Raw genomic sequence first — 13593 nt, 5'->3', positions numbered from 1 at the left:
CACATTTTAAAGTTTTATATTTAATTTGCTAAATTATCTTTTTCACTAGAAAGCAATACTTCACAAGGGTTGTGCAGAACTGTTATTCAGCAATATATATGACTAGCACATTATAGATTCTCAAAGAATATTTTTTGAATGAGGAAATTAATTGATAAGTGAATGAAAAGTTAAATAGGTTAATGAGCAGATAGTTTACTAAAAGAGAAATGCAAGTGGTCTTAATTAATACATACGATGCCCCTAAAATAGTACCTGGTACATACTAAGCCCTCAACATATTTACTTATTGTTATTTTTATATTAACAGATACTATTATTTTTAAATTAATAATAATAATTATCACCCAAACTAATAGTCAAATTTAAAGAGTAAGGAGATACCAATTTCTGCTTTTTAAATGAACTACAATGAAAAAAAAATATCATCAACATTTTGATGAGATGGGCACTTTTTAAAGGTAGTTACCAAGTGATTTGACAAAACCAATTTGGATGAAAGCAAGTTAATTAGTATAACAAGTGATCAGATGATGATTTGTTCAAGAACAAATGCCGCTAGATGTGGGTTGTTGAGATAATGGTATTTGTACTGTGGAGGTGGTGCCTTTAAACTTTTTTCTTCAGGTTAAGCTTGTTTCCTTCCTTTTTGTCCGTTTTCCAAAGGTTTTCAGGGGGGTTATTTTTTAACGTTTACCTTTTTTCAGCAATTAATTTTTCCATTCTATGTTTGTGACAAGGAAACAAATGTGTGACCATAGGAGATCAGTTGGAATATGTTAACTTTCTAACAGTAGGAGACTGGATGGGAAAAAAACTATTTAGAGCACATAAAGAGTTGAAAGGCTGCCCTGTGGTGTAGCAAAATTACCAAGACTAGGAAAAGCAGTGACTGGCAGCAGACATTTTCAGCAAAATTGCTGTTTAACCAGATGATTATGTTCAACAATTTGCTTTTGACCACAATGTCTTAACCTTTACACCTATAATTTCACTATGAAGGAAAAAAATAGAAATGTAATCAAAGATTTATGTGCAAAGAGATTCGTCAAAAGTTAACAATGACACACAAAAACCCCATAAAACACAATGTCCAACATTAGGGGAGTTGTCCAAAATTGGGGTGCGTGTCTAGGAACAAGTAGAAACACTGTTTCTTTCTCTTACAGGATATTGGAGATTGGCACTCATTAATATGGTTACTTAGAGTAATTTCCTTAAGCAACATGTTATAGTAAGATTGACAATTTGAGTGCATTTCCTGAAGAATAACTAAATCATAAAGAGCTTTTGAATAGTTCCCCCAAAGAATTGTGAATGCATTTATTACAGGTCTGACACATGACACTACATGGCTGCCACTTGCTTTTAGGGAAGGTATAAGATGGCGGTAAAAACAGCAGCATTTGGGAATCAATGGGCAGCAGTTATCTGTCAAAGGAGCAATGGCAAAATTCAGATACTTCCTTTGCCACACTCATAACATAGCAGCATAGCATGCTGCATTCTTTTTTGGGGGGAGATGTTTTTAAGCCACATAGCTTCCATGTGGAAGTGATTTCATCTCCTAATTAAGATCATATATATGAATAAAAGCAGAGGAAGGAAGCCAGCTTGACAAGGGTATCCTACCAAAAACCAGGGTAAATGGGAAGTCTTTGAAGGACATAAGATGAAGGTAGTTGGAGTTTGGAAGGAAGTGGTTTTATAGACCATGTTTTGTCTTGGTTGTTTTGTGGTCATTATTGGAGTGGTGTCTGAGACTCATTATGGGTTTGGTTCTGACATATTTATAGGGAAAGAGAGACAAGGCTTTCCTGGATTTGGTAGCAGCCCTGTTGTAGGTTAGCCAAAATTTACCCTTAACCTCTTATGAAGAATTGAATTACTTACCTTCTAGAAATATTCCCTGCATAATATTTGAACCATAATATTTTAAGCCATTAGGCTTTTGAAATATAGGCTAAAACTTTAAAGGAAAGTTTCCTAAATACTTTCAACACAGGATTGTGAAATGGAAAGAAAGAAGAAGGGGGAAGAGCTTTGGATTTTAGTGCCTCTGCAGGCATTATTAATCAGAACTGAAACAGAAAAAAAAAGGAAAAAAAAAAAAAAAACAAATTCACTGATAGAATTTGAGTGCATTAGGTCTGTGCATGCTGCAACAGATTTATAGGGGAATATTTTCTTTTAGTTTCTTATGGACCAATTTGTTTGACTCTTGTGGAAATAGATTCATTGATAGCTAAGTTTTAACCAAAAAAAGAATGATTTAATTAAATTATCATTCCATTTTGAGATTCTATTAATAATTTAATACTATACATAAAAATAAACAAAACAACACAAGAAACAATGTACCTAATAGGAAGATTTCTTTATGGTTGAAAATCAGCAGTGTGTGTAATGGAAAGACGGAATCCAGGTTTGCTCAAGGTACATTTGAAACTGACATTATCACCTTTTTTTTTTTTTTTTTTCCTTGAGACGGAGTCTCGCTCAGTCACCCAGGCTGGAGTGCAGTGGCAGGATCTCGGCTCACTGCAAGCTCCGCCTCCTGGGTTCACGCCATTTTCCTGCCTCAGCCTCCCGAGTAGCTGGGACTATAGGTGCCCGCCACCAGGCCTGGCTAATTTTTTTTTTTTTTGTATTTTTAGTAGAGACGGGGTTTCACCGTGTTAGCCAGGATGGTCTCAATCTCCTGACCTCATGATCTGCCTGCCTCGGCCTCCCAAAGTGCTGGGATTACAGGCGTGAGCCACCGCGCCAGGCCGGCATTATCACCTTTGAGTTAAATGAACATAACTTACATTAGCTATTTCCATAGAGTTACCCTGGATGATCAAAATCAAATAATAAAACTTACATACTTTTCAAAAAATATATGTGTATATGTATACATACATACACCTACACATACACTTATAGGAACATCTTCCAAATTGAGTTTTGTCTCATTATAGATTATTTTAAATAGAATAATATACATTCAGTTTTGGAGGCTTTGGGGTAGTTTATTATTCAACACATATGTTATATTGACACCCTCAATGATCCAATTCCCAATAGGAAAAGAATACTAGAATTGGAATTCTGTTTTAGGTTAAAGATGTTGTAAAAAAAACATCTGCAAAATGAATTAAAAGTTTCCTCTTAGACTTTTTCACACTGTGAGACAACAGAATATATTTTGTGGCTTTATTAAAGTCTCTCATTGGTTTCTGTTTAAAATTTTTGAGATGAATACATAAATGAACATAGAACGTTGTGTGTGAGTGTGAATACACCTGCATGTGTGCTTGTGCCTGTGTAGTTGCAGTCTTAGGTAGCTACTATTTTTTGAACAATATAGATTAGGTTGAGAAGCAAGAGACAGGAAGGAAGAAGGAAAAACAGCCAGCCAGGAGGGCAGACTGATGACTGAAGTTGAGGGCAAGAATACAGCGAGTTAACCAGAGCTTTCCCACCAACTCTCCACAGCTCTAGTTGCCCTCCCTCACCCCAGCCACATTCTCACTTCTCTTTAGCTCTAGTCTGAGAAATTGGAAGGGAATTTTAAAAACTAGAGTGTGGAGGAAAACATTACTTTTCTGAATCAGAATTTCAGAACCAGAAATAGACTTAAACAACAGCAAGTACCCTCACAAAATTTTCAGATGAGCGAATTAACCCAGAAGAAGAAAAGTGTTTCATTGGTCAGCAGAAAAAGCAATACCTCTGGTTGGGCATGATGGCTCACACCTATAATCCCAACACTTTGGGAGGCTGAGGCAGGTAGATGGCTTGAGCCCAGGAGTCTGAAACCAGCCTGGGCAACATGGCGAAACCCCATCTCTACAAGAACATTTAAAAAAGAAAGAAAGAAAAGAAAGAAGGAAGAAAGAGAGAGAAGAAAAGAAAAGAAAGCAAAGCAAAGAAAAGGCAATACAGCATAAAAGACTCCTGACTTCCAGATCAAGATTATTTTTATGGCCACATTCTGGGAGAGTGCTAGCAAAAATTAAAGCAAGAACCTCTTTGTGATGAATTTCTTCTCTGTTGGAAGGGATACTGTATCTGCCACTGTGGCAGAGGTTGAGAAAGATGCTTAAACCAAACAGCGATCTTTATCTGAAGGACAGCGAAATATTGCCTGAACAGAGGAGTCATTCGATATTGTATGAAGTTTACCCTTGATCTTTTTAGAGGTAATTTTAGAAGTCCTCATCAGACCAAACCAGCCCCTTTCCAGATGGTGCCTTATACACCTAATGATCCTAGAGAATCAGATCCTGTGTCCCTTGTGTGCTGCCCTTCTTTTATGTGCGTTTCAAGCTCTTCTGATTGATTGTGAATCTTTGGCCTCAGGTTGCAATTGATGTCACAGGTCTTTCTGGTTTCATTTATGTACGCACAGGGGAATTTGCTTTTCTAGTCTTTGAAGCTGTATTAATGCAGCTTGACCTTGTAAGCCACGCAAAACTCTACCAGACCATTTTAAACCCCGAAGCTTCAATAGGAGACATTCAGAGGAAAGGAAAAAATCTTTTGATAGTCAACATTATTCACGATTCTTTATTTCAAAATTTATTGTACAGACATATATTTTGACCATACCAGATTCACCTGTCCTGAAGAGATGCATTTTGCTACATGTAGGTAAAGATGTTGATGAATACTCCATATATATATGTGTATACATACACACATGCGCACACACACACACGCACACACACGTGTGTGTATATATGTTAAATCCCATGTATAGTAATATGGTTATTGACAGTATATAGAATAGTAATACAGTTATTGACAGTATATATATGTGTGTGTGTGTGTACTGTACTTCATATATACCTTCATATTACATATATCTACTGTCAGTAACTGTATTACTATACATGGAGTTTTCCATTATGAAACATCATTCGATAAATATTTATTGAACACCTAGTATTTGACAGACATAGTGGGTTGGCCCTGAGAATTCAGTGGTAACAAAGGCAGAAATGTTCATGTCCTCATGGAACTTGCATCATTACTCTCCACAAAATTATGCCTTTATCAAGGAGAGTAAATAATTCTGGGCTCCAGATTCTTTTTGTCTAAAAATGCATGTATTTAATGAATGTAATCTTTTAATTAACATATAACGTATACACAGAGAAGTACACAGATCAAGTATACAGCTCAAAGAATGTTTACCAAGTAAACACACTCATAAAAGCAGCAGCCAGGTTAAGAAACAGAGCATTACCAGCCCCCAGAAGCCCCTTTAAAATCCTTTTCTAGTTACGAACCTTCCCAAGGTAACTAATTTTCTGACTTCTGACACCATAAATTAATTTTGGCTTGTTTTAAACTTTGTAGAAGTGGAATCATACGGTGTATGATCTTCTGTGTCTGTCTTCATTTGCTCAATATTATGCCTGTGAAATTCACCTGAGTTATTGCATGTAGTTGAGTTCATTCATTCTCCTTGGTGTATAGTATTCCACTGTACATTACATTTCATTTATCCATTCTATTATTAAAGACATTTGGGCTATTTCCAGTTTGGGGCTGTTATCAGTTCTGCTACTATTAAGGTACTTGTGCCTGTCTTTAGGTGACTGTTAGGTATACACCTATGAGTTGGAATATTGGGTCATAGATTATGCATATATTCATCTGTACTACACATGGCCAAGCAGCTTCCCAAAGTGTTTATACCAAGTTGTCCCACCGTCAGTGTATGAAAATTCCAGTTACTACACATCCATGTCAAGCTTAAGGTTACGTGCTTTTTCATTTTCATGTGCATTTTAAGTTTAAAAAGTAGACTAGAACCACCGGAGCTTTGTGATAAACAATGAGACATCATAAAGTTTGTAGCAACAGTTCTAATCCCTTGAATTTTAGTCTATGCCAATGATTCAGGATGATATTATATTAAATTAGAAACTCTGCTTAACTCTTGATGGAATAAAAGTTACTGTTTACAATGGAAAATCCTGCAAAAGTTTGCCTTTCTTACATTTGGAGTTGTGGCTTTTTCAAGCGAGCAGTGTCGGACCATTTTTGTTAGCCAGAGGGCCAAGGAGGAAAAAATAAAAAATATGTACAGGTCACATTTTTAAATTTCAAAATGGAAATGGCTTTCTTGAGACATGGGGAAGAAACATACATTTGGTTGTGAGATAACCTACCATATCAAGTGGAAGACGGGAGGTGGGAAAGTTGGAGCAACTATTGGCCAGTAAAATGTTCCTATTGGACCGTATTTGAGAACTGGCTGTAGGGAGACAGCTGTCATCCTGAAATTAACTTGTCAACCACACTGTAAAGCTAGGAGGGCTAACTTCCAGACCAAGACCATTAAGAGGGGCTGTTTTAGCAGCCCACCTCAGCTTTAACACTTCCCTAGGAGAAACTATAAATATAATGGATCCAGGCCCAGGCCTATTACAGAAGGGCCTGCTGAAGGAAAGAAGAACCTTATTCTTAGAAAAAAAACACTGATGGTTTCCTTTTCCTTTTCAGTCCAAGGTTTACACTCGCACACCAACCTTATATTTGGACTTCAAATTGGACCCAGGAGCAAAACATTCCCAACCTATTCCTAAAGGTATGATGGGTTCTGGGGTTTAGTAGTCATGTCAGGAAAAAAAACAAAAACCAGCAAAGGGCTGTTTTCTCTGGAATGTACTTGTTTCTGAAACTCAGCACAAAGTTCTATGAACTCTGTTTATGTTTAATTGTGTTTAAATTGACAAATACTGCTGGGACCTTTCAAGTTAAGAAAATCAGGAAGAGGCCGGGTGCGGTGGCTCACGCCTGTAATCCCAGCACTTTGGGAGGCCGAGGCGGGTGGATCACGAGGTCAGGAGATCGAGACCATCCTGGCTAACACAGTGAAACCCCGTCTCTACTAAAAATACAAAAACTAGCTGGGTGTGGTGGCGCATGCCTGTAGTCCCAGCTACTCGGGAGGCTGAGGCAGAAGAATCGCTTGAACCCAGGAGGAGGAGGTTGCAGTGAGCCGAGATCGCGCCACTGCACTCCAGCCTGGGAGACACAGCAAGACTCCATCTCAAAAAAAAAAAAAGAAGAACTCACAGTATGTTAGGGCCAGACCTTGTGGGCCATACCTCTCGATTTACAGGTGTGGAAGGCCTAAAAGATTGGTCACTTGCTCAAGGCCACCCAAACACTTATTGGATGAGGTAGGGCAAGGAAAATACCCCTGTCTCCTGACTTTCCAGCTCGTGTTGACTCACAGTGTTCCTGAAGGCAAATTCAGACCTGTGTTACTTATACACAAGTGCATACTTGATTGAGATACAGGTTTTGCTTGATATAGGTTACATAACATAACCTTGTTATGTAAAGGTTACCTTTAGATTGACATTTGCATCCAAAGAATAATTAGAAAATTCCCAAGTATTTAAGGCCTATTTTTTTTTTTTTTTTTAATTCTGGCTAATTTTTATAATTTTTTTTTTTTTTTTTTTCTGTAGACATGGGGTCTCACTCTGTTACCCAGGCCAAAGTGCAGTGGCATGATCATAGCTCACTGCAGCCTTGAACTCCCGGGCTTCAGTGATCCTCTTGCCTCAGCCTCCCAAGTAACTGAGACTACAGATGTGTGCCACTATGCCCAGCCAATTTTTTAATTCTTTTGTAGAGGCGGGGGTTTCACCACGTTGCCCAGGCTGGTCTCAGATTCCTGGCCTTAAGTGATGCTACTGTCTTGACCTCCCAAAGCATTGGGATTTCAGGCATGAGCCATTGTGTCTGCTCTATTTTAAAATAATTTTATTTTTTTATTAACACACAATAGATGTACATATTTTCAGGGTACATGTGATAATTTAATACAGTCATATAATTTGTAAAGATCAAGTCAGTATAATTAGGGTATTCATTACCTTAAATATTTGTCTTTTCTTTATGCTAGAAACATTTGAATTATTCTTTTCTAGCTGTTTGGAAATATACAAAGATTGTTGTAAACAATAGTCATCCTACTGATCTATCAAACACCAGATCTTATTTCTTCTATCAAATTGTATATTTGTACTCATTAATCAATTCTCTTTATCTCTCCCAGACCCCTACCCTTCGTGTCCTCTAGTAACCATCAGTCTTCATGAGATCTTTATGAGATCCGCTTTTTTACTCCCATATAAGAGTGAGAATGTGCGATATTTGTCTTTCTGTGCCTGGCTTATTTAACTGAATGTCCTCTCCAGGTTGCTGCAGATGACAGGATATCATTCTTTTTACAGCTGAATAATATTTCATTGTGTATTTATATCACATTTTCTTTATCCATTCATCTATTACTGGGCACTTAGGTTGATTCTACGTTTTGTCCATTGTGAATAATGCTGCAATAAACATGGGAGTGCAGGTATTTCTTTGATATATTGATTTTTTTTTTTCTTTTAAATACGTACCCAACAGTTGAATTGCTGGATTATATGGTAGTTCTATTTTTAGTTTTTTTTGAGGACCCATACTGCTTTCCATAATGGTTGTACTAATTTACATTCTCACTGACTATATACAAGGGTTCCCCTTTCTCCACACCCTCACCAGCATGTGTTATTCCCTTTTTGATAACAGCCATTTTAACTGGGGTGAAATGATGTCTCATTGTGTTTTTGATTTGCATTTCTCTGATGATTAGTGATGTTGAGCATTTTTTTCATACACCTATTGTCCATTTGTATGTCTTCTTTTGAGAAATGTCTATTCTGAGCTTTTGCCCATTTTAAAATTGGATTTCTTTTTGCTATTGAATTGTTGAGCTCCTTATATATTCTCATTATTTATCCCTTGTCAGATGGGTAGTTTGCAGATATTTTCTCCCATTCTGTGGGTTGTCTCTTCACTTATTATTATTATTATTTGTTTGTTTGTTTGTTTGTTTGTTTGTTTTTTGAGACAGAGTCTTGCTCTGTCACCCAGGCTGGAGTACAGTGGTGTGATCTCAGCTCACTGTAACCTCCGCCTCCTGGGCTCAAGCAGTTCTCCTGCCTCAGCCTCCCAAGTAGCTGGGATTACAGGTGTGTGCCACTACACCTGGCTAATTTTTGTATTTTTAGTAGAGATGTGGTTTAATCATGTTGGCCAGGCTGGTCTTGAACTCCTGGCCTCAAGTGATCTGCCTGCCTTGGCCTCCCAAAGTGCTGGGATTACAGGCGTGAACCACCACACCCAGCCTCATCTTATTGATTGTTTCCTTTGCTGTGCAGAAGCATTTGAGCTTGATATAACATCATTTGTCTATTTTTGCTTTGGTTGCTTGTGCTTTTGAGGTCTTACACAAAATATCTTTGTCCAGTCCAATGTCCTGGAGATTTTCCCCAATGTTTACTTTTAGAAGTTTCATATTTTGAGGTCTTAAATTTAAGTCTTTAATTCATTTTGATTTGATTTTTGTTTGTGGCAAGAGATAGGGGTCTAATTTCATTCTTCAGCATATGAATATCTAGTTTTCCCAGCACCATTTATTGAAAAAACTGTCTATTCCTCAGTGTATGTTCTTAGAACTTTTGTCAAAAATGAGTTCCATTGGTCTATGTGTCTGTTTTTATGTCAATACCATGCTGATTTGGTTGTTATAGCTCTGTAGTATAATTTGAAGTCAGGCAGTGTGATGCCTCCAGCTTTGTTCATTTTGCTCAGGATTGCTTTGGCTATTTGGGGTCTTCTGTGGTTCCATATAAGTTTTAGGATTCATTTCTGTGAATAGGATTGGCATTTTGATGGGGATTGCATTGAATCTGTAAATTGCTTTGGGTAGTATTACCATTTTAGTGATATTAATTCTTCCAATCCGTGAGCACAGAATAGCTTTCAATTTTTTTGTGTCCTTTTCAATTTCTATCATCAGTGTTTTATAGTTTTCCTTGTATAGACTTTTCACTTCTTTGGTTGATTCCCAGGTATTTTATAATCTTTCTTCGTAACCATTGTAAATAGGATTGCTTTCTTGATTTTTTTTTTCCAATTGTTCGCTGTTGGTGTATATAAATGCTACTAATTTTTTTATGTTGATTTCATATCCTGCAACTTTACCAAATTTGTTTATTAGTTTTAATGGTTTTTTTTTTTTTTTGGTGGAGTCTTTAAGTTTTTCTTAGTATAAGATCATGTAATCTGTGAACAAGACTAGTTTGACTTCTTCCTTTTCTATTTGAATGCCCTTTATTTTTTTTTCTCTTGCCTAGTTGCTCTCGCCAGGACTTCCAGTATTATGTTGAATAAAAGTGGTTAAAATAGGCATCTTTTTCTTGTTCCAGATCTTAGAGGAATTCAGTTATTCAATTGAATTCTTTCAGTTTTTTCCCATTCAATATGGTGATAGCTGTGGGTTTGTCATAATAAGGCCTTTATTATTTTGAGGCACGTTGATTCTATACCCAGTTTGTTAAAGGTTTTTGTCATAAAGAGATGTTGAATTTTATTGAATGCTTTTTCAGCATCTATTGAAATAATAAGGTTTTTTCTTCTTGATTCTGTTAATGTGATGTGTCACATTTATTGGTTTGTGTGTGTTGAAACATCCTTGCATCCTTGGGATGAATCACACTTGATCATGGTGAACAATCATTTTAAGGTGCTGTTGAATTCAGTTTGCTAGTATTTTATTGAGAGTTTTACATCTATGTTCATCAGAAATATTGACCTGTGGTTTTCTTTTTTGGTTGCGTTCTTGTCTGGTTTTGGTATCAGGGTAATGCTGGCCTCATAGGATAAATTTGGAAGTACTCCCTCCTCTTCAGTCTCTTTGAAGAGTTTCAGTAGGATTGGTATTAATTTGTCTTTAAATGTTTGGTAGAATTCAGCAGTGAGGCCATCAGATCTTGGGCTTTTTTTTTTTTTTTTTAATGGGAAACTTATTATGGCTTCTATCTCATTACTAGTTATTGCTTTGTTGAAGTTTTCTATTTCTTCATGGTTCAATCTTGGTAGGTTGTATGTATCCAGGAATTTATCCATTTTTTCTAGGTTTTCCAATTTCTTGGCATATAGTTCTTCATAGTAGTCTCTAATGATTCTTTGTATTTCTGTGGTCTCAGTTACTGTGTCTTCTTTTTCATTTCTGATTTTATTTATCTGGGTCTTCTCTCATTTATTCTTAGTCCAGCTAAAGGTTTGTCAATTTTATTTATCTTTTCAAAAAACCAACTTTTCATTTCATTGATCTTCTGTATTTTTTTGGTCTCAATTTCATTTACTTCTACTCTGATCTTTATTATTTCTTTCCTTCTACTAATTGTGGATTCCATTCTGGCTATTTAAGTACAGAAAAATTTTAGATTAATTCACTTAAACATAAGCCTTCACTATGCATGATTTTTATAACAATAAGTATACCTGTATGTGTGCTTTAACCTTTTAGTGCAGTGCTTTTATCTTTTACTTTTGAGTAGTTTTCCTCCAATCCCTTGTCCTCCCTTATCTATGTCCAGTACCCTTGCTATATAGATCACAGGTATATCCTTGAATTGTATCTTGCTGTATCTTTCTCCACACTTATTTTTCTACATATATGTGCATTCAAATATTATATGCAGATATCAGGTTATTTTGTCATTTTACTAAAATGGAATCGTAGCTACTCTTTTACATCCCGTTTATTTGACTGAAAAAATACCCCATGGAAATCCTTCCCAATTTACTTATATAGTTCCTTTTGTTTTGTTTTGTTTTGTTTTGTTTAAGAGACAGGGTTTCTCTGTGTCACCCGGACTGGAGTAAAGTGGCACAATTATATCTCACTGCAACCTCGAACTCCTGTGCTCAAGAGATCTTCCCACCCTAGCCTCCCAAGTAGCTAGGACTACAGTCTCTCATCATTAATGGTAGCTTCTTTTAACGGTGATATTCTACATCGTCTAAATACATGCTATGATGAATTTAGCTACTTTCTATCAATGAGAATTCACTTTGTTCCTAGCGCTTGGCTACAGCTAACTGGTCTGCAATGAATACCCTTGTATATCTGCCTTCCCATGTGGAAATTTATTTTGATGAGACAGGTTTCCTGGGATGGTCACCAGGTCTGTGCATGCTTAGTTTTAAAAGACATTGTCAGGTTGCAATCCAAAGAGGCAGTCACACTTTCTATTATCACTATATAGAATACCAGTTTCTCCATGATCCCACTAGCAGGAAGTCTATGGTTCATGTTCATTTTTGCTCTACTCTCAGACATCACCTTATATTGCCTCCTGAGAGAATGTATATCTGTCAGTTTACAAAGGTGTATTTGCATTTTATTTTGTCATCATGAATTTTAAACCTGAGATTTGTTTTCAAACACGTTTTGTTGTTGTTGTTGTTGTTGTTGTCGTTGTTGTTTTGAGATGAAGTCTTGCTCTGTCACGCAGGCTGAAGTGCAGTGGTATGATCTCGGCTCACTGCAACCTCTGCCTCCCAGGTTCAAGCAATTCTCCTGCCTCAGCCTCCCGAGTACCTGAGACTACAGGCTCATGCCACCATGCCTGGCTAATTTTTGTATTTTTAGTAGCGACGGGGTTTGACCATGTTGCCCAGGCTGCTCTTGAACTCCTGACCTCAGGTGATCTGCCCACCTTGGCCTCCCAAAGTTGGGATTACAGGTGTGAGCCACTGCGCCCACCCTCAAACACATTTTTTTGTTTGTTTGTTTGACATGGAGTTTCACTCTTGTCACCCAGGCTAGAGTGCAATGGCACGATCTCGGCTCACTGCAACCTCTGCCTCCCCGGTTCAAGTGATTCTCCTGCCTCAGCCTCCCAAGTAGCTGAGATTACAGGTGCCCGCCACCACACCCAGCTAATTTTTGTATTTTTAGTAGAGATGGGGTTTCACCATGTTGGCCAGGCTGGTCTCGAGCTACTGACCTCAGGTGATCCACCCGCCTCGGCCCCCCGAAGCACTGGGATTACAGTCATGAGCCACCACACCTGGCCTCAAAAATACTTTTATAGGGATACAACAGGAAATAGCTTAGAAATGCACATTTAGCATTGAGCGTCTGTAAACCCACTTTAAACAAGTGTGTTATGAACCCAGCTATGAAGCAAAAGATCCTTTCTTTTCCAATACATCACTTTTAGTTATAGTGTTCTCTCTTTCTCAGTCTGTCTGTCTGTACCTCTCTCTCTCCCTCCCTCCCCTATCTCTCTCTCTTTCACACACACACACACACACACACACACACACTCATCCATGCTTCCACTGCATTAGGTGACAAATACAAAGTTCGAAGTTTCTCTGTTTAGTGCCAAACAATTAATTCAAGTATTATAAAGTACTCATTATTTGCAGCTTTGATAGTCCTGGCTGCCTGTCGTGAGATATACTGGATGGTAAAATTATGCTGTATAAATTTTATTATGAAGTAATTCAAATCAAGGTCACCATTTGTCTTTTTTTTCCCACCTTTCCAGGTCAAATTCCATCACAAACTCCAAGGACTGTCTAAATTCTTTTTATTTGGGTGCTTTGTTGTATCAAATATTTTGTGAAATGTGTAGGCCATTGGCTGAGTCCTGGACATGTTTTGTTTATAGTATTTTGATTGTTTTGTTACTCATGGTAAAGGGATTTGACATGGATATCTGGGTTATGTTT

The 13593-nt window shown here is 37.3% G+C and overlaps 1 protein-coding gene across 4 annotated transcripts in view; it reads left to right on the top strand.

Annotated features, from left to right (window-relative positions):
• Positions 1 to 13593, top strand: part of PIR (pirin) — a 110737-nt gene that overhangs the window by 63677 nt on the left and 33467 nt on the right. For all 4 annotated transcript variants that reach the window (XM_005593029.4, XM_005593028.4, XM_074029061.1 and 1 more), the window contains exon 6: positions 6502 to 6586. In XM_005593029.4, the coding sequence (XP_005593086.1) occupies positions 6502 to 6586 (85 nt within the window). The remainder of the gene's footprint in view (positions 1 to 6501; positions 6587 to 13593) is intronic.

This window comes from Macaca fascicularis, chromosome X (assembly GCF_037993035.2).
Source record: "Macaca fascicularis isolate 582-1 chromosome X, T2T-MFA8v1.1".
NCBI classification, from domain to species: Eukaryota; Metazoa; Chordata; class Mammalia; order Primates; family Cercopithecidae; genus Macaca; species Macaca fascicularis.
The sequence above is the reverse complement of the archived record's forward strand: the minus strand, read 5'-3'. Positions and strand labels throughout refer to the sequence as shown.